We start from the raw sequence: 20761 nt of genomic DNA on the forward strand, positions 1-20761 counted from the left end.
AGACTGGAAGCAAAGGGAAACAGCTAGCCTTGTTAGTTGTAAAGGTAGGCTAAATAAACCAGCCTACTATTACCTCTAACACACTAATTAAAACATTACATTACAACTATTAACTATTACAGCATACAGTATTCGCCTGATAGTATTGACCATTATTGTCCTGTTCTGTGCAGATATCTGTCTGAAGGAGGTTCCCTCTATAGCAGACAGCGTGTACAACATCCAGCTACTGAAGGAGTTTTCTAATGAATACCTGAACAAATGCTTCTATCTGACACCTGAGGACATGCTGTATTCTCCACCAGTACTAAAGGTGAACCCAAAAACAGAAACCAGAAAATACTTGATCCAACGACATTGTGATATTTTTATATTGACCTTGATCATTGTGTCTTTCAGAATAATGTGATGGTCTTTATTGCTGAGCTCTTCTGGTGGTTTGAGAGTGTGAAGCCAGAGTTTGTTCAGCCCAGGGACCTTCAAGAAATCAGAGATGGTATAACATGCACTTTACTTTGATATATTTTTGTAATTTACTGAACTGCTGCTGGCTCTTTCAAACAGTAGTGTACTATGTAATGGCTTGGACATACTGCCCACGTGAGCAGTGCGTGACTGCAACCTTGCTGAACTCCTGCAGCTCGCACTCCTGTGGTGTACACACAGAGAGCGTTTCTGCTGCTGCCAGCCCTCTCTTCCTACACTGAGTTTGCCTTTGATACAGTACAATAAAATCCTTGTTAACCAGTGACTGGATTCTGTCCACAGAAACACTAGAGGGCTTTTAATCTGAAACGGATACAGAAGGTGTTGAGTTAAATATGTCTGTGACATGTGATGCAGATATAGACACTGAAACTGTAGTAAAAGGTGTATATGTCGCCGGTATAATGTCAGTATGACTATGAACAGATCCTTTTCACTGTCTATTTTAGCTGGGTACTGCATGCTCTTTTTTAACTCTGAAAAAACAGGCGAGAGCTCGACTCTAGTGAATTGTCGCTGCAACCGCGCCTGAGACATGGCCTCATGCCGCCAGTGTGGCTGCTCTAACCTGTGAACATGGGCACTAAAAAGCAAGGTGTTCCGCGATGCACACGTGCTGCTGCAGATGTGGACAGTGTGTCCAGGCTGTTCCAGCATCCCTTCTAATGGCTAATCTCTCTTTCTACCATTTTTGTAGTGAGATTATTGCTGCAGCCTAAGAGTTCACGGCCCCATGTTCCCATCTCCAATGTCACTAAACGTAGTTTCCTGACATCATCGAACTCTGCTGACACCTTGACCACACCCCTGAGCCCTGACCTCAGGTATTATCCAGTAATTGTGTATTCCAGTAACACCGTACAAGAACAGTTTTACTTTCAAGTTACAGGTTTACTTAATATTAAGATAATATTGATAGATAATTAATATACTGTAGTTTTTTTTTACATCAGAGTTCTGAGAAAGACTCCATGCCTAAACCTTGTTTGCTTGTAATGTAAACTCACATGAGTCTTACCACTCATACCATAGATAGTATAGTAAAATACAAAAATATGAACAGCCTCCATGTGTGATGTACATTTAAATCTTACTTCAGTAATTTTCTAACTTTAAGACAAGTTACTTTTGGCCATTATCACAGTACTTTATGCCTCTGATCTTAACATATAAAAAATAATAATAATAAAAACTTCACACTACATTAGCGTTAGTACATAGATTATTTTAGATACACATTATTAGAGTTTTATTAGGAAACCTTTCTCAGTATAATTACATTTTTTTTTCATTTCAGCAGCTTAACTTTAAAACTCATATCTCTTTGTTCTTCCCTTACAGCACAAAACCAGACTCATTAAGCCCTTCTCTCTCTTTACTGCCGCTGAGACAGAGACAACAGAAAGTGGCTGAGGAAAGCACTTCAGGTAATATAAAAAAATGACTCAGCCTCCTCATGTCACAAACAAATTCTTTAAACACGAAGATAGAGAGTAGGAAGAACTTCTGATTGTTCTTTGAAATTGAAATGCACCTATGTTGTATCGTTCCTTATTTGAACGTCCACTTCAAACAAAAAAACAAGGTACTTGATAAGTTGTTAATTAAATAATTTCACCTAATGTTTAGTGTTGTAACATTTCAAAGTAGTACACTTCTTCTGTTATATCAGTTGTTTGAAGTCAGTTTTATATTCTATCTTGAGAGTTCATTCCCCAAGTGAAGGTTATGAAAATCGTCGCAATTAACTTAACATGTTTGAGAAGTCCTTTTTGTAATATGGATCATATGTTTTCTTTGTACAGAACTGAGAAATAGGTCCAACTCTATGGCGCGTACAGATACAGGCTCAATACTGGCCTGGCCGGAGAGGAGGCCCAGGTGAGTAGTGTGATTACAGCCTTCACAATTACTGTACTGACTATAGTTGCATTTCATATGTCAGCAGGTTCAGATATAACAGACAACGGTTGTTTCATGATTCATTATCCTTAGCTCACATTAATCGATTACTCCCTCTACCCCTGTGCAGGCCTTTATCCCAGCCGGGGCCCTACGCTCTGCATTGTCCCCTGGAGGATGATGCAGACAATATTAGCCTAGCTCGCTCCATCAGCAAAGACAGCTTGGCCTCCAATATTATGAGCATCACCCCAAAACACATGCTGGGGACGTGTCCTCAACTGCCTCAACACCGACTGAGTGGTCAAAGCCTGCTTAGTCACATGCGCATAGAGGATGAGGAGGAGGAAATAGAAGAGGAGGAACTGGTTGCTGTAATCCACCCGTCTGTATTTTCTCGGCGTCGACTTGGGAGTGACATGGAACAGGATGAGCTGGAAATCCAGAGTGCGACCTCCACCTCAAGGGTTTCTAATACTCGTTGCTCTCCTCGTCTTGACATGGGTCCCTTTACACCCGACCGCCAGGCAGACAGCTACTATCTGGAGCCTTTGATGCCTGCCATCCCTAAGCCAGCCAAAGAGAAGAGCATCAGCCTGAACAAGGAGGAGGAGAGTGGTGAGAGTCGCTGTAGAGGAGCAGCAGCAGCAGCAGCAGCTGCTAGGAAAGCAACCACCAATGCTCCAAGCACCTCACAGAGGAAATCCCCTGTAGCTGAGTCAAACAGAAGTACCTTTACACCCATACCTGTGGCAGAAGCATTCCCTAGCTCTCTGAGGCCACCCACAGAGGGGTCGATAGGCATCTCTCCGTCTGGGAACAAACAGTCCCATGGCTTTTTCCTTCATTTGTCAGGAGAGCCAGAGCCCCAGAGTCCTTTCTCCACTGCGATGGAGGTTGGGCACGACTCTGACTCTGACATTGCAGACCTTGAGGAAGATGAGGAGGAGGACGATCAGCTGGAGCTGACTAAAGAGGTGGTGAAGAGAGGAAAGGGAAAATACTTAGAGGAAGGAGAGGTGTGTGAGTTTGGAGAGGGAGATGGTGAGTCAGTGAAACTGAGAGAAGACTCGAAGGTTAGTGAAAGGGACGATAAGGAAGACTGCAGTGGACGCTCAAGTCCTTGCCTCAGCACCATATCCTGGGCGAGCAGCTGCAGCGCTTCAGGCAGCACCAGTGTCAAGATGACCAGCTTTGCAGAGAGAAAGCTCCTTAAACTTGGTCTCCGTGATGGATACTCAAGTACCAGCAGCTCTCAGAAGACCACACCAGATGGCTCTGAGGTTGTCCCTTTCCCTCCCTGGCAACTGAGGAGTGACTGCACTTCTAGCTGGACAGGCAAGGAGCCTATTTCTGTGCTGGGGAAGAATATTGTGGGGAGTCCCTCAGTAGTGCCTTCAGAGCTGCTGCAACTTCACATGCAGCTAGAAGAGCAAAGACGTGCTATTGAGTATCAAAAGAAGAAGATGGAGACCCTATCGGCGCGGCAGCGACTAAAGCTAGGGAAAGCTGCATTCTTGAACATTGTTAAGAAGGGTGGGGGGAAGAGTGATACACTTCCCCTGCCCCTGAAACACTCAGAATCGGCAGAACTAGCTGACAAGAGTAGAGTGAAGACCCTGTCCTGCAGGGATGACTCCTGTCTTGATGCTCTGAAGGTCCAAGCTAAGGCAGGTCAAACAGAGGGAGGGCAGATGAAAAGAGACAACAGGTTAAAGACCCTGTCCCAGGATAATGTGGCTGAACCTGACTTAAATGAGTGTTCCCACTCCATAGATTTACTCAATGAAGCTATTAGTTCCATTCAGCACCAGATGATGCAGCTCTCTTTGCAGCAAGATCTGCTGATGAAGCGTGTGGTGTCACCTCCAGAACGTGTAGAATCCGTCCCGAGCACAACGCAAGACACAACCCCAGACACAACCCCAGACACAACCCCCGTCACAACCCCCGTCATAACCCCCGTCATAACCCCCGACACAACCCCCGACACAACACAATCAACATCCACTACCTCAGACTCCAGATCCTTTGCTGTTCACTTTGTAGAAATCAGTGGCAGCCACTCTGCCCCTGCTCGCCGTCCTCCCAAGCTTAGTTCCAGCCAACGCAGCAAAGCATCGGAGCAAAAACATATTCAAGACAGCAAGACGGCTCCTGTAAAGACCAATGCTCAGTCCCCTAGAGAAAATTCTGGTGGAGACCAGAAGACGGGGAGTATTGTGGAGAGCTCCAGGCTGGAGAGAAGCATTCAGAGAAACACCACCTTCAGAGTCGACCCCAACCAACACAGCAGCGTAGAGGGAACTGAGAACTCCCTGGACAAAATGCAATCACAGGACACACAAGTCATCTCCAGTACATCAATGTCTCCCTCACAGGCTGCAGAACAAGAAGAGAACAATGTTGCCAACTCAGGGAAAGAGGCTGCGGGTGGCGATGAGAATACTAAGGTCAAGGGTCAACTGATTGAGGTTGACCTATCAGGTCAGCTTAAGGAGGATGGCAGTGCAGATGTTACAGACGGCGCAGCAGAGGGCGAGCAAAAGAATATGCTGGGGTTCTTCTTTAAGGTATAATTCAGGAATTCATTTTTATGTGTGCACTGTGAGCGAAGCATAGCTACTAATTTAAAGATGATTACTGCTTTTTATCTTCCAGGATGACGAGAAAGCAGAGGATGAAATGGCGAAACGTCGCGCTGCCTTCCTCCTCAAACTGCAACGCAAAGCTGAAGAGTCGAGACTACGCAAACAACAGCAAGAAGCCGAGAGTGAGCTCAAACGCGATGAGGCCAGGTAAGTTTTTATTTCACACACTCACAAATTGATGATCAGGAGAAGGAACTGTCTAAGTCTGCAGGTATGTGTGCAGGGGCGTATTTTTGCCATGTAATTAAATTCTGTCTGTCTTAACTCTCCTTCCCTTTCATCAAGGCGTAAAGCAGAAGAGGACCGTGTTCGTAAGGAGGAGGAGAAAGCGCGACGAGAGCTTATAAAGCAGGAATACCTGCGGAGGAAGCAGGAGGCGTTGATGGAAGAGCAAGGTCTGGTCAAGCCTCGCCCACGCACTAAGTCCCGCAGGAACAGGCCTAAATCACTGCATCGCGAAGAGTCCAACAGCCTCTCCAAAGGATCCACCACACGTAAGAACACCTTTAGTACTTAAACAGCGTACATTTTGTCTAATGCTCCATGTTTTATTTGTTGTCAGCTTAGAGTAGTGTGTCTACATGCTGTTGTATCATCTGTTTAGCTGTGTGTGTGCGTGTATTTTCAGTTTATTTCACCTTGTGTAGACTCATCGTCATCCTCTGAGTGTCTACATGTGTGTTATGCAGGTAATTCTCTGAAGGTGTCCATGTTGATCAAAGCGAAGGGCTCAGCAGCAGGCAGCAGGGGAGGTGAACCTTCTAACCTGCTCTGCATGATGTTAATATCAACCATACACAGCCCATTTAAACAGTTAATGCAATAAACCCTTGGAGTGTTAGCTATAGATTACATACTGAGATAAATATTAGTACTCAATTCTGACTCATTCATTTTGTTGTTGCCTGTTACGCAACTTTTGTCCCTTATTTTGATTCACAGGGTACTGTACTCTGTATTTAGAGTAACATTACTTTATTAATTTGGGTCACTGCTTGTCAGTACAGTACATACAATAGAACTGGTGTGGAATGGATAAACAATAGTGTTATTTTGTTTATTTAAGCAAGTAAATCCTTCTGTCATTTTCAGCTGATCTGAGCTACAGTCATCTAGGATCGACGCTCTCTTTGGCGACCGAGGCTGACAGTGTCATCTCCGGAGGGGCGGAGTCACAGAGGTGAGACCTCCCATGTTGTGTGTATGTGTGGGGGATAATCTCTTCCAATCTTGTCCACCCATGTAGTCATCTGATTGACCTATAAGTGTGCCTTGCAGGGCTGGATCTGTTTGCTCTATGGAGTCGTTGCCTATGCTGAGCAGGGCGTCTAGCAGGAACATGGAGAGGGACTGGGAGAACGGCTCTATAGCCTCATCCATCACTTCAATGGAGTACAATGGTGAGCAGAAATGCAGAGAAAGACTACGTATTTATTTAACCGTCGCCATCACAAAGCAAACTTTTGTGCAGAATATTTCCTAACCAAGGCTAAAGATGATTTTATTACTTGCTTTAAAGAAATAGTTTGTGAAATGTGCTTATTTGCTTTCTTTCTTGCATAGAGTTAGAACAATATCACTCCAATACCTGTGCGGTAAATATGGAATCCAGAGCCAGCAGCTGATTAGTTTAGCATTTAGCACGTTAATTCCAACAAAAAATAACAAAATGTAAAAACAGTAACTTGTGATTTTTACTTGGGAACTCCCAGTCTTTATGCTAAACTAAGCTAATCGATTACTGGTTCTAGCTCCATAGTAATTACATGGAAATGAAAGTGAAACTGATCTTCTCATCTAACTTGTATGCATGTTTCCCAAAACTATTTCTTCAGACACTTACAGACATATATCATATTAATCGTTTTGTTACATTTTGCTTGTTAAAGGTCCTAAACTCTTCAAGGAGCCGAGCTCCAAGTCCAACAAGCCAATCATCATCAATGCCATCGCTCACTGCTGTCTGGCTGGAAGGGTTAATGAGGGTCAGAAGAATGCTGTTCTAGAGGTCAGTGTGATCACTTGAAATGTATTTATTGGTGATTATTTATTGTGAATATGCAGAATGTTTGGCTGTATTCAGAAAGGTTTTGTGTCCGTCTCATTGATCACAGGAGCTGGAGAAGTGCGAGTCCAATCACCTTATCATCCTCTTCCGCGACGGTGGGTGCCAGTTCCGCGCCATTTACTCTTACTCACCCGACACCGAGGAGATCGTCAAGTTCACAGGCACAGGACCACGCGCCATCACCCGGAAGATGATCGACAAGCTCTACAAATACAGCTCGGACCGCAAGCAGTTCAACGTCATCCCCGCCAAGTCTGTGTCCGTCAGCGTGGACGCCCTGACCATCCACAATCAGCTCTGGCAGGTCAAGAGACCAGGGAGTGCACGGAGGAAGTGAGAAAGAGGAGGAGGGAAAGAAAACACTGGTTATAGTTTGTGTTTTATCTACTACTGTTGGGCAGGACCCAATAATCTCTGAGATGATTGACATGCGATCATGTGAATGACATGTCATTAGACATGTTAGATGTTCTTATTAATGGAGAGGTCAGTCTGTGGCAGCGCGAGAACATGAAACACCTGCCAGCTGAATGCTCTAACATTTTTTTGTTTTGTTTTCGTCTTATTAGCTTTTTATTCTGCATGTCAGACTTTTATGTTTTGATTTGTGGATACGTCCTACATTAATTAGGCACCACTGACGATGGATTGATTCTTATGTAGCAGTGAAGAGACGGACCCTCGAGTCGAATACCACTGAATCTACTTACTACTGATACCAAGTGCAACTACAGACAGGTAGCGGTGAACATTAACTCGATGATGTCTTGTAAGCTATTTCAGCTTGGCAAAAAATACCCTACTGCTGTGATTAATCCAGGCTCCACATACAGAGCCCCTATTATTCACCGGTAACTACTACTGGTCAGTGCTTTTCTGAAGAGGGAGCTTTGAGCAAACTTTTTTATGTGAGTATGGAATGGATGTCAGTGAGTGGTAATGTCCAGTCTTGTTTTCTATTTAGTGTGTTTGGGGAAGTGTGTGAGTCTTTGTGTCAGGGAAGGGGAGAGCTTGAATGCTTGTGCATCCTGCTCTGAATGTGTTTTCTCACTCTCTTGATTATGCTTTAAAAACATCTATCATGCAACAGAACAATGGAGCAAAGCAACAAAACTGTTTTCTTTTTTGTTTTTTTGGAAGCTATGTGTTGCCGTTACAGTGGAAGAGAAATAATGTTTTCACAGTGGGGGAAATTATACTAGTATTTATTCCAAACAGGAAGCGCTTTTGAGAGTGCATTATACCCTTTCAGTAGTGCATTATATTGTATTAACTTCATACTTATATTCCACCACCCATATGATCTGAGATCCCAGAGACTGGCTCATATTGCTGAACCAAAATTAACTGAGCTATGCCACTGAGCTTTTTGTTGCTCATTAACTGCTCAAAGGATTCTGGTGAGATGTACAATTTCAATGTAGCTTCTGGCGCTGAACACTAGTAATTTCCCTGTAATGATTGACTGTCAGCAGCTGGTATAACGTGGGGAGGGGGGAAACTGCACAATACTTGATATTTGTTTGCTGCATTTTGTACATTTTTGAGTAGTATTTTTTGTACATTACGTACAAGTTATGTTTACTAAAGAGCAGGCACTATTTTGAGGTTTATTCTGTTACAGGCTTTCAGAGATGTTACGAGTCTTATTTCATTGTGTTATATTTTATGTTTATTTATTTTAAAGAGATATAATAAAGTGCAACTAGGTATGTTTTCTGATGAAATGTGTGTGCTTGCTCAAGTTATTGGGTCTGCGTGCATTTTTGTGTGTATACTGTGTGCATCTGGTGCTTGCCGCTTCGTTTCTCTTTCTTTGACCATCTGCCATCACTTTTCACTCTTCTTTTTCTTTTTCTATCTTGCTCTGTTTCTCTGCTGTGCTCTATGCCCCCTCTTTCTGTCCAGATGTGGTAGAGATAAGAGTATTTATGAAATGTCTGTAAGGCTTTTTAGGTCATAAACCATACTTACTCTCACATATAAAATACTATACACTATTATGCATAATCACGCACTCATACACACTTAATACACCATAAATCATTTTATAATATGTTAGAAAGAAAATTGCCAAGAAAGTGGATATGCGTATCTTCCAAAACTCTAAACCTGCAATTTTTGTAATTTATGACCACTTGGTGACAGCGGAAACCAGATATATATTAACATTAAATATGGGGAACTTGTTATCATATATCTGCTTATGCAGCTGTTATGCAACATTATCATTCATTTTCAGTGTGTTTTTTGCCATGACTCTAATACTCATTCTCTTTTAGCGCTATTATTAGTCTATACCAACACCTGAGGAAAATATTCTGCCCTTTAGATGTTGAATCCTCCACCATGTTCACCGGACGATATCTGTGTCTGTCTGCTGTTTGGTGATAAGGAGGAAGTGTACAGTGGGATTTTAGAGTTTTTTCACTGAAAACAGCTGCCTGCTGCAGGCCAGAGTTATAAGAGCGAACCAAAACTGTAAAGTTTACCAGCATTTGTTAGCAGAAAGCAGTGTACACTCTATAAACACTACTTTTGTTCCAGTGCAGAAAGCATTAATTTCATACTCAAATAAAGTGGCAGACAGAAACTGTATAGTAAATAGGCAGGGACATATATAAAGAAATATTACAGATGAAAATTAGCTTTTAAGCTATATCTGGTACAATATTATGTATTGTGCATCGGCCCTGCTACATAAACATTAATTAATTAATTAAAAATTAATACATTTATTGGGTGGCAAGAGGGTGGACTGGAGACTTTAAGGGGTGGCAGTAATTTACATATGCTGATTTAATCCCTAACAATCACATATATCAATAGTTGCTTGGAAAAGCCTGCAAATGAAGATACTTTAACTCAAAAATATCACATTATTGTGGCACATCAGTAAAGCATTGAATAGAAATATCTTAAGTTGGCATTAGAAATCAATAATAATTTTTTTTTTTTTTATCTTTTTCCAAATACATGTCCATAACTGATCCGTTGCGTTTTCTAAGTTAATATAAATTTATGTGTTAAATTTGACAGCATTTGACACCAAACTGGTGGCAGTTAGATCTGCCCCTGTAAATAGGTGGTGTTTTTAGACAGCCCTGCTCTTACGAGTCATGGTGATTCACCATTTCTCTCTCGTTTATTTTTCCACATCCAATATATATCAAGCCCCTACACCCACAGTTAAATCACACAGGTGTTTTCACTTGAGTTGTCTGATTAGACCTCATTCCAGTTTTGTGTTCCAATTCTGTGACTCAACTTCAACTAGTCATGAAGCTCCTTCCTTCTTGTTTCACATAATTATTTCTTTTCACCTGTCGCTCTTTGTTTCACCTTCCTGTTTTCCATTAACAAGCACTTTTCTCTCACCAATTATTTCACCTTTTCATTTTGTTTTTGGTTTTTTATACAGTATATTTCAAGCACAGAATTGTGTTTCATACAGACCTCTATCGTCTTCTGCTTTTCATTTAGGACGACACAATAACAAATCTACTCTAATCAGACTGTTTCCTTGGCCATCCTTGTGTGCCAAATTAAACTGACCAGTCATGAATAGTCTGTATGGTAATTTTCGAAAGGCTCACTCTTGCAGACACCAAGTCCAAGAAAATACCTGTACACAGTTATAGTTGTGTAGCCATGCTTGCGGCTCTGCAAGGCCATTTTTTTGTACTGAATGTGAACATAATGCTAACGTGCCCAAAGTGACCAAATGGCTTACATGGTAATGTTAAAAGGTCATAATGTTTACCCTGTTCACCATCTTACCTGACCCAACAAAGTACAGCTGATGCTGGTGGGAACCTTTTTTAAATTAATTTCAACATAAGTTTTGAGAAATATTTTTGCACTGATGGCACATAGCTGTCAGATGACCTTCATCGTCATCGAACTGAATCCCCAAAATCTCAAACTATTCCTTTAAATTGCCATTCCTAGGTAAGACAAAATTATTGGACAGGGAACAGTTTCAATGTGCTTTTTCGTAATATAGCACTTTAATGTGCAAATCAAAATAAAATGAAACTCAGGTACAAATATTTTCCACATTTAGATATGTATGAAGTCAAAGAGTCAAAGTCAAAAATTCTTGTATACAGGATGAAGCATTTTAAAAATACATTCCTTGCCCAAACAGCCACAAATGTAAATTAATAAGCAACTTCTTTCACCAAGCAGTGCTGAAAGTAAAATGAGGTTTTCTGATTACTAATATAGTACAAATTAAATAAATCCTTCATGGCACAGTACTGAATATATGGCATGTCCTGTTTAAAGGGTTGAAATAAGCTATTGTAGTGCAAAAAACCTCATTCAAACTAAGAAATGTACTGCAGCGAACATATAACCATCATTGTTTGTACATAACTTACTAATTAAGACCTCTACACCACTGAATAACTACTTCTATGGTTCAGCTACAAAAAAAAGCTTTAAAGGAAAGCTTTAATGCACATATTTTATGTAAGTCATATAGTGTTGAACGTTATGTTGTTATGTTTGATTTTTTTTTTACGTGATTGGTGGTAAACGTGTGTATGGCCCAGGGAAAATTAGAATATGTGCATCTGATTTCTGGTAATCTCAAAAGATCAAGAAAGGCAGATAAATCCTGAGCCACTGACCTCTACATCAACAAATATATCTGATCTTGATGTTCAGCTTGTACTTTACCTGAGGGAGCCGCGACCCATAAGAGCAGAAACAAAATATAGAATTCACTCCGAAATTCAGGAGTTCAATGACAATGAAAATCACTTTTGTCTGGTCATTCAGATTAACTCTAACCGAGGGCAACACTGCTAGTTGTGTTAGCAAAATTAATTTGTTAACAAGCCCGTCCATGAGTGCTCATCTGAGAGAGCTTTCACAGACATGAATACACGATTCTTACATAACAGTGTCTGTGGCAAAAGGATGAAAATGTCACAGATGACATGTCAAATGTCATCTGCCAAACAGTAGGCACTCATATAATACAGTTGTACACTGCAGTGCTGGAATATTGTAGCACAAATAGTCCTCTTTCACATTGGACGTGCATTGGACGCAACCAGACCCCCATTACATCTGATTATGTAGGAGTGTACCAGTGAAGGTCAGCATGGTATCAGAGCTGGGTGTCCTCTCTGATGTCTATGCTGGACTCGCGTCTCTCTTTCAGGCTGCTGCTGTGGATCGGAGGCTCCTCTGGGACATGAGCCAGAGGGTCTGAACGAATCAAGTACCTGAAAGAGGAAGAGAGAGCAAAAGGGCAGATAAAGAACGGAGACAACTCAATTGTAAAGAGTTGCCACACAGGACTGATCCCTGCTCGCTAATCCTTCACTGCAGACTTCACGCTCTTAGCCGTAAAAGGCATGCATAATAAACAAATAAACTGTGGTATGCACTCGCCACTCTCCATCATGAACAGGAAAACAGCCGTCGCCATGGATACTGATAGGTGCCTTGCGCGCTCAGCCGTTGTGTTAGAATATATGTTTCCCTGTAATTGCATATTATTAGTTTTTATGGGGGTAGCGGACCAAGTTGTAAACACAACACTGACATTTTATCACCTTATAAAGTTCTTGTACTGAATGTGTTATCAAATAATTGCCTATTTACACATCCAGAAGACAGAGCAACAGTCACTACCTTTCTTTGCTCTCTTTGTATGATGCTGAGTGGCTAATGTACAGTGGGGTTTTAGAGCTTTAATGCTGAAAAAGGCCCACTGCTGTTTCTGGGAAAAAAAAGGTTAATGAGTCACCCAAACAAACAAAGTGTCAGGTAAATAATTCTCTGTAATTTCATCCATTGATAATATAGAAATATGAATATGAAGTATTAATGTACTATGAGATAATGGGTAAAAGGAAATTATAATGTGAGTTCTTTCCATCAAACTGCTTTTATTATCACCAACCTGGCAACCTCCGTTGCCGTCAAATGAAGCCAACAAGAAAGTAACAAAAACTGCAGTTCCTCGAACGGCCACTTGAGGATGGCTACATAATTGATCATTCTCTGTAAGGCGCTATGTTAAAATGCCAACCTCTACAGCAGAAATAAACATGTTTACAGCCTGGTTGAAAATACGGTTTTGGTCTCTGCCTCATTCGGCCCACCTCAGCTCCACCCACGCTCCACGTTTTTGCCCATTTTTGGATTATGATTATCACTTGGATTAATTTCTGCAAAATGTTGACAGTAATACACATGCAAGGACAAAATAAGACAGCTTTGAAAAGGCTGAGAAATGAACTAATAATAATACCAGTGGTAAAAATATGTACATTTTATTCACGTCTGTTGCACTGGGTTTGCGCGTCTATTTATCATAAACACACACATCAAGAGCAACATAAAGGAATTATGCTTACACAATATCATTGAGCTCCAGCCTGGTGTCAGGAGAAGGGTTAATCAGGACGTATGACAGAGTGTTTTGGTGATCATTCTGCTCATCTGAAACAGAAACTTTACCCAATCAGCAAACTGGAATAACCATATGTCTAATTTCTAGCTGTCTAACTTAAACGCTTACCTTGTAGGTATCCCAGATTAACTCTGTTCATGACGTCACTGGCTGTCAGATTAGTCAGGTCTTCTACTAACAGCAGTTAAATGAGAAACAGACAAACTTTTAAGCAGAAGAAGACAGGAAAGTTTGGGGAAAAAAAGCTCAGAGCAGTTGGCTTTCTCTCAGTTAAAGAGGCATCCATCCTCACCATATCCAGAGGTGGGGAGGCCCAGATGCCTCATGCGGTTGCGGACCAACTCAGACAGCTCTTCCCTCTCAGAACGTCGGTAGAGGTTGAGGCGCTGCTGAGCGATGCGCTGGGCGTGGTCCTTGCTGGAGTCCCGGCTCGCTCCCTGCCACCTCACGCTTTTCTTACTCAGACGCCGTGCCCACTGCATGCTCTTCTTCCTCAGCAGGGGGTGATCTGATTGGTCATTGCTGCGAGACTCGTCTCCCTTGTCCTTGGTGTCATCGCAGTCGTCAACACTGACCGACACCTGTGACTGGGGTGAGGAGACAGGAAGTTACCTTCATTGGCAGGATGAGCATCAAGTTCAGAAAATAATATTTTACAATAATATGAATAATTCTCAGGTGAGATAAATAGATAATTTTGGTAGCGGCGTGGCAATGTCACGCGGGCGGTCGACCATTGTGGTCCAGAAACATTTAATGAACTTTTAGAACTATAGATGGCTATGAAATTATAGTTATCGTCACCAGTGGTTAAATAAAGAGTTTGGCCATCCCCTGACTTTTCATCATATCGCTCAAAATACTTTGATTCATGTTATGCAATGTTAACATGCTAAACTAAGATGGTAAACGTTAGTTAAAGTTAAAACTTACCGGCTAAACATCAGTATATTAGCCAGTCATTGTGAGCATGTTACCATGCAAGCATTTAGCTCACAGAGCTGCTAGCACAGCTGTTGACTCACAGTCTTGTTATATACCATAATACATTATTTATGTGTCAGAATTCTGCTATAAATCAGAGATCACAAGCTTATTTGTAATAAACATGTTCTTACATCACCTCTGAGATCTCACCTCAGAAGTGGAGAAAATGTGGGATTCTGTCCGATAGATCCCAATAGGAATTTCGGCACTTGAGGAGCAGAGTTTCTGGAACAGTCTGCCATAAGTACTAATCCACAGATCTTCCTCTGTTATTTTCATCTGGAACGAGAGATAAATGGGTATATTATCAGTTATATAAACTGGAGCATGGCACTGTGTCAGGTGGTTTCTTTCTTCTTTTGTACATTATTTTCTTCTCTCTAACTCACAGCACAGAGGTATCCTGATCCTGGAGTGGTGTCCAGTCCCAAAAGCAGCCTTGCAATAAGAATCATGTAGTCCTTCACAAAAGACTGACATGAAATCACAGAAAAACACTTTTATAACTTATTACAGCTAAAAAAAACCCAAACAGTGGACATAAAGAAACTGAAGCGAGTTTTCTATCAATGACTGAACACAAGAGGGCACTTTTGCTTTTTGGTAACGCTGCTCTGTTTCTTCAGGTGATACTGTTTCTCTGCTGCTGTAATACACATTCATTTCTTTCACTTGGTATTTAAAAGAGTCATCTGAGGTGCTTAGCTGTAGGTGTGTACCAACCTGATACAGCAGGGTGTCCAGCATGCTAATACTGAACACTCTGCCTGCAGCGAAGGGTAGGCGAAACATGAAGGCCAAGTTGGAGCCTTTATCACGCTCTTTCTGTGGGGAAGAGCCAGGGTCAACAGCATTTAAAGCTCTGTCACTTTTCTGAAGAAAGTCAAATGGGAATGGCAAACACATGACAACAGTGAATAATGGCAACTTTTAAAACAAATCTACAGAAGATAGTATCCTCTACGTCTAATTCAATTCATACCACACGCTTCACTGACTTACCTTCTCCAGCTTGGAGAGGGCCAGTGAATAGCAGTCCTTTGCTCTGAACTGCATGAATCTCATGTTGGATGGATGAGTAAGCTCTGTGATAATACTGAGACTGGGAAACAACCTGGAACAAGAGAGAAAAGGGTGCTACATTAAAGAAAGTGGTTTAAAAAAAGAGCAAATAAATGAGGATGAGTCAAAATATCGCAAACTTTTACAATAATTTTGGAAATACTGCTGTTGTCCAATGCAGGCTCATACACACACAATGATTTCAGAATAAAGTAATGTTAAAACATTAAAGACCACGTCATGAATAATACAGGATAAACATTATACTAGATCTGTTGACCTACCTGAACATCGTCTGTACATTGACAATAGTTTTGGCATCTGCCATGTAGTCCTCCTCGGCACTCATTGTACTCTCTTTATCCACAACAACCAAATTATCCGCGTAGATAATTCCACACTGCAGCAGGCTGTCCAGACTGACACGTGCACACACATAGACACAATCAAACAAACAACAATGAGCATAACAACAGCAGACACCAATTTACCTGGAACATATTGTACATTTGATTAAATCACAGAGAAGTACAAACTCCTCTAATACATTTTAATGAGAAAATAAATGTAATAAATAATAACAGTATAATGAAAAGCAGAAGGTTATATATGACTTACTTGTCTATGGTCCCAGCCATGTAGTAGACCATAGGAAAACAGCAGATGGCCTCCAGAAAGTGATTATCTGGCCTACAGGAAACGATGATAACATTTTGTTTTCTATTGACCTTTTTACTCAAAACCACAGAATACATTGGGTTTCTTTAAAGGATGATGCACAAAGTGAGTTGGCTATTCACACATGGACATACTTGTAGAAAATTTTGAATATGAGTTTAAAAAAATCTGGTTAAACCTTAGCCTTGTGGCATTTATTTTCTTTCTTATGTGATTTGGTACAAAATATATTTAAAGTTTTGTTTAAAAATGCCATGTACAGTAAATGTAAATACAGTGTGATGCTTGATGTCCAGACTTAATGTGTCTTCAGGCTGAGGGATGAGTCCGTCTGGTGCAGCGCGCGCACAGAGAGATTTTGTCGCTTTATTACTGCCAGCCCTCAACCACAACCCCTGACAAATCATTACTTTTGCATCTGCCCAGTCCTGCTGACTAGAGACCCAAGGCTGTCGTAAGTGCTTGAATTGCGTATCCAAGTGTGTGGGTGTTTGTATTTGTGTGTGTGTGCAGCAGCGATAGGAAGGGAGGGAGAGAGCTGCACGGAGGGAGAGGGTTTATTGTTATGTGCGCTTTTCTATGAGAGTCCTGAAAGCTCCCATATGGGGGCTGAAAAGGGACACATCAGGGTTGTCAATGAAAGCCTGCTTGGAGTTCTCCAAAGAAATCATTTTCTTCATTTTTTTCTCCCCTTGTAGCAATATATATCATTCAGGTTCAAGGCAAAGCAAGTTGCTATGGCTACTGTCTGGAGCTGCAGCGTTTTTTATTTTTCTTTGTCGCTCAAAACACACTGTCGCTGTGAGCAGCAGCAGTACCCTAACATCAGGGCCGACAATGGAGTTCCACCTCCACAGCCTTGTCCTAAGTGTTACGCTGACGTGAGCTTTTAGCATACATAATATTTCCCAGTGTGACATGGTGAAAAGACAGAGTGAAGGGCAGAGAAAGGAACGGTGTGTGTGTGTGTGTGTGTGTTAAGGAGAACTCACGGGTTATCCAGCAGCAAGACAATGGGGTTGAGTTCTTTCCTCGGTCTGTAATAAGCTCTGAGAGGCACAATGAAGTTATAGAGACCGTTTCCGGCAGTCTCAGCAGACACAATGATGAGTTTATTTTTAAAACCATAAGCCTTAGCATCCTCAAAACTGTTGTGCCTGCAACCCTGCAGAGCGAACAGAAGAAAAAAAAAACAGACAGGTATCTTAGGTTTGCTGTTATGTAGTGAAGGACAGAGAGAGGAGGGAAGGAATGCAAGGAATGATGGAGGCAGTAAGTAATTGAGTGACTAAGTTAGAGGAACAGCAACTGCCCACCTGGTCGAGTCGTAGGCAGCAAAACGGGGCTTTTTCAGCCAACAGATGGCACAAGGTAGGCGAGCTCCCAATGTACGGAGAGTTAGGGGGATAACCTTTCACGTACCTGCAAACGAATCCAAAAAGCATGAATGACACATTTCATGGAAACATACTGTAATTAAAACATTTAGCAAGTTTTTCTTGTTGTAATTTCTCGTTCTTACACAAATACCTAAATTTGGAAGTTAAAAAATAATATTTAGAGGCAGTTTTCAGAATATGCAGAATTTCCTACTGTATTCATGTTAACTTGGAAAGTAGCATTCAGGTTCAGCTGCATGCTGGGTAAATTATTCACCAAATGTTAACAGGTAAGGCGATGTTTTCTTTTGCTTTGGTCTGATATTTTGGGAGGTTGAATAATTGTTGGATAAGAAACTACACAACTAGACTCATTTTTTATCTCAACCTCAAATGAAACAGCATTAATTAATGGCTGTAGAACTGAAAGATCAGGTTCAAGACAATAGCACAATGTAAATTCATTCAGCCATCATTCAAAGTCAATAAAATATACTTATATACTTAATATACTAAAAGTATCAAAAGTTAAAGTAGTGCAGAAAATAGCCCCCTGTTAAGGTTATGATTGTATGTTCAATTACTTTTGGAGTTTGTTGAAATTGAACCAAATTGAACTACTTTACAGTGCTGGAAAGTTTATTAATTGTAAAGTAACAAGTAACTATAGCTACATATAAATATAAAAATAAATGTAGTGGAGTAAAACCACAGTATTTCTCTGAACTGTAGTGATGTAGAGGTGAAAGGTAACATATGATAAAAAAAATAGTCACCTAAGGACATCACTACTGGAAGATACAGACAACCTTTTAATACTTCCAGGGTCATTAATACAAAGTGACCTGTTGCTCAAAGGAATCTTAAGAAACTGTAGAAGAAGAAGTTTAAAGAAATCAACCGGAGTAATATTTAAGTTAACTGATTTATTAGTCGTTTAAAAGCCTGTGTTAATTTGAGTAATGCATGTGGTTAGGTTTGTAAGCTATGGGTATATGTACACACACACAGAAACAAAAAACTTTACTCAGTAGGTGAGTGGCCTTTCTCATCTATAAAGACAGAATCATCTTCTGATTGGTCACTGAGGAGGTCACATGGCAGGATTGAGGCGGAGTCAGCGATCTCCTGAACTGGAGCGATGCTCGGCCGGCGGCCCCCTGTTCCATTTATTGTGGGCGGGACCAGTTTACCACCTGACAGATCAGGTGGACTCGTATTCTGGAGATCCATGGCGACAGTGCCTGTAAATTATATTCACCTGAGCTTTAAATCATACATAAGGAACCAGTGTCTCCACAATCAATCCAAATTCATCAACGAGAACAGTTTATTGTGTGCTGTATCTGGTCTCACCCATGCTAGCGATGATGCTGTGCACAGGGAGCTGTGAGGGTCCGTCGTAGATTCTCCCGGCAGGGCGGCCCTTCCTCTCCTCCTGGTTGAAGATGAAGGCTGAGTTCTCCTCCTTGGTGATGTTGATGTAGTAGCAAGTGTCTGTGGCAGCCATGATGTGACGTGGGCCGGGGTTCAGGAGAATGCTCTTGTTGTCTTCCCTCTTTATACCGATCAGACACACGCCGTACCTGCATGTCACATATCTGCTGTTAGCACATATCTTGTCGTTACATTCAAAGCCATAAAAACCTGGAACTTCACAAGAACTGATACCTGAGGGTTAAAGGAATGGTCAGGAAATATTGGTATTTGCTTTCTGCAGAAAGTTAGGATAGTTTAGCTTAGCATAAAAGACTAAAGACAAGGGGAGACAGCTTTTAGGGGCTCTGTCAGCTCACTAATTTACACATTATAAGCGGTGATAGGTGGACTTTCTTATCCTCAGACAGAGCTAAGCTTCTTGTGTAATGGATTGATTTTCATCTAACTCTCAGCAAGAAAGTAAATAAGCATAAAATGTTGAACTATTTCTTTAAATAAACTTAAACTGCAACTGCAATTGCAATTCACATTTTGTAGCCACAAACTTAAGACATGGATTTGTAGTCTGCAACATATTTGACATCACTTCATCACTATTTTCTTTTTTTACAGTATAATAAAAAAAAAAATTTTCATTACCATGTCTGTATAAAATTCATATTAAACCAGGATGATAGATATAATAGGTCCCCTAAATAATCACTTCATTATACGAGATGATACCAGGTCAAAGAGTCAAACAAACTGACAAAATATGAAACAACCCCAGTAAATGTTTTGATATATTTTCAACTTGTCAGCATCTGAAAGAGATGCTTTAGTCAACTCACTTCTTGTGAGCATGAAAGGAAGCGTATGTGAAGCTTTTGCCGTTATACTCTCCAAAGAACTTGCTGTCACACAGTCGGATGTGGTAGACCTCGTTGCCGGAGCAACATCCGTACATCCTCTGCCACTGTTCTGGAGACTGCTGTCCTTCTCTGCATTCAATCAGGAAAAATACCATGGGTCAGTAAACGCGATATACACATATATATATTCGTTTTTTTGCTCAGTGTAATCCTGACAAACAGTGGAACCCTGCTTTTGTGAACATCTATTCAGAATCAATCATTATCATAATTTGCAGAACTCTTTATCTCCTCTCCTCACATCCCTCCACTCCAGACCCTCAGGATTGTGTTGGGTCTCCTGGGTTGTCTTGTGAAAAGTAGACAGCTTGAACCATCTGTCAGTCAGTCAGCTTGGCTCTAATGCCCTTTGAAATGACTTCCGGTAATTACAGTAATTGCTCAAGCACTTTGATGGAGTCGAGCTACGAGAGATGCTCGGAACAACCCCAAGGTTGCAGTTTATATACTTGCTTCTTAGTACTTATAAATATTTAGACGACATACACAAGTGTATTTTACATACTCCCTCATACACAGTCAGACAACTATACTACACATTCATATACATCTTTGGAGCTATTGTGTGCAAAGTCTATATGTCTTTGTCTAATAAAAATACACAAAGCTTCACTTTCAAAGGAATCTTCAGGAACACAGTAGGTGCTATAGCCCATTGATTCCCCTTGAATGCAATTTCCCTCAGCCATTGACATCAGCTTTTAAAAGTTATACGTACGCATGCTGTGAAAAATTATTTTCGGAGAGCTTTTCACTGTTTT

The 20761-nt window shown here is 41.1% G+C and overlaps 2 protein-coding genes across 6 annotated transcripts in view; one reads left to right on the top strand and one right to left on the bottom strand.

Moving 5' to 3' along the window:
* The window catches only part of LOC118332955 (calmodulin-regulated spectrin-associated protein 1-B-like), a 21982-nt gene extending 13148 nt beyond the window's left edge, over positions 1 to 8834 (top strand). For 2 of the 4 annotated variants that reach the window (XM_035668406.1, XM_035668408.1), the window contains 13 exons: positions 174 to 313; positions 400 to 496; positions 1184 to 1310; positions 1828 to 1913; positions 2292 to 2367; positions 2519 to 4961; positions 5050 to 5186; positions 5325 to 5533; positions 5729 to 5791; positions 6132 to 6219; positions 6318 to 6439; positions 6929 to 7047; positions 7154 to 8834. In XM_035668406.1, coding sequence (XP_035524299.1) covers positions 174 to 313; positions 400 to 496; positions 1184 to 1310; positions 1828 to 1913; positions 2292 to 2367; positions 2519 to 4961; positions 5050 to 5186; positions 5325 to 5533; positions 5729 to 5791; positions 6132 to 6219; positions 6318 to 6439; positions 6929 to 7047; positions 7154 to 7444 — 3998 coding nt within the window. In that variant the 3' untranslated portion in view covers positions 7445 to 8834. The remainder of the gene's footprint in view (positions 1 to 173; positions 314 to 399; positions 497 to 1183; positions 1311 to 1827; positions 1914 to 2291; positions 2368 to 2518; positions 4962 to 5049; positions 5187 to 5324; positions 5534 to 5728; positions 5792 to 6131; positions 6220 to 6317; positions 6440 to 6928; positions 7048 to 7153) is intronic. The other 2 variants (XM_035668404.1, XM_035668407.1) reach the window with 2 other exon arrangements.
* A 2325-nt stretch (positions 8835 to 11159) lies between these two features.
* LOC118332587 (potassium channel subfamily T member 1-like) overlaps positions 11160 to 20761 on the bottom strand; it is a 28888-nt gene continuing 19286 nt past the window's right edge. The window contains exons 15-28 of one of the 2 annotated variants that reach the window (XM_035667949.1): positions 19920 to 20069; positions 19006 to 19235; positions 18677 to 18893; positions 17587 to 17692; positions 17263 to 17435; positions 16211 to 16282; positions 15877 to 16011; positions 15533 to 15644; positions 15254 to 15355; positions 14920 to 15003; positions 14681 to 14809; positions 13836 to 14130; positions 13488 to 13572; positions 11160 to 12347 (exon numbers count right to left, since the gene is read on the bottom strand). In XM_035667949.1, the coding sequence (XP_035523842.1) occupies positions 12230 to 12347; positions 13488 to 13572; positions 13836 to 14130; positions 14681 to 14809; positions 14920 to 15003; positions 15254 to 15355; positions 15533 to 15644; positions 15877 to 16011; positions 16211 to 16282; positions 17263 to 17435; positions 17587 to 17692; positions 18677 to 18893; positions 19006 to 19235; positions 19920 to 20069 (2008 nt within the window). In that variant the 3' untranslated portion in view covers positions 11160 to 12229. The remainder of the gene's footprint in view (positions 12348 to 13487; positions 13573 to 13835; positions 14131 to 14680; positions 14810 to 14919; positions 15004 to 15253; positions 15356 to 15532; positions 15645 to 15876; positions 16012 to 16210; positions 16283 to 17262; positions 17436 to 17586; positions 17693 to 18676; positions 18894 to 19005; positions 19236 to 19919; positions 20070 to 20761) is intronic. The other variant, XM_035667950.1, reaches the window with a different exon arrangement.

This window comes from Morone saxatilis, unplaced genomic scaffold, assembly GCF_004916995.1.
Source record: "Morone saxatilis isolate NCDOM2014 unplaced genomic scaffold, NCSU_SB_2.0 Contig21, whole genome shotgun sequence".
NCBI classification, from domain to species: Eukaryota; Metazoa; Chordata; class Actinopteri; family Moronidae; genus Morone; species Morone saxatilis.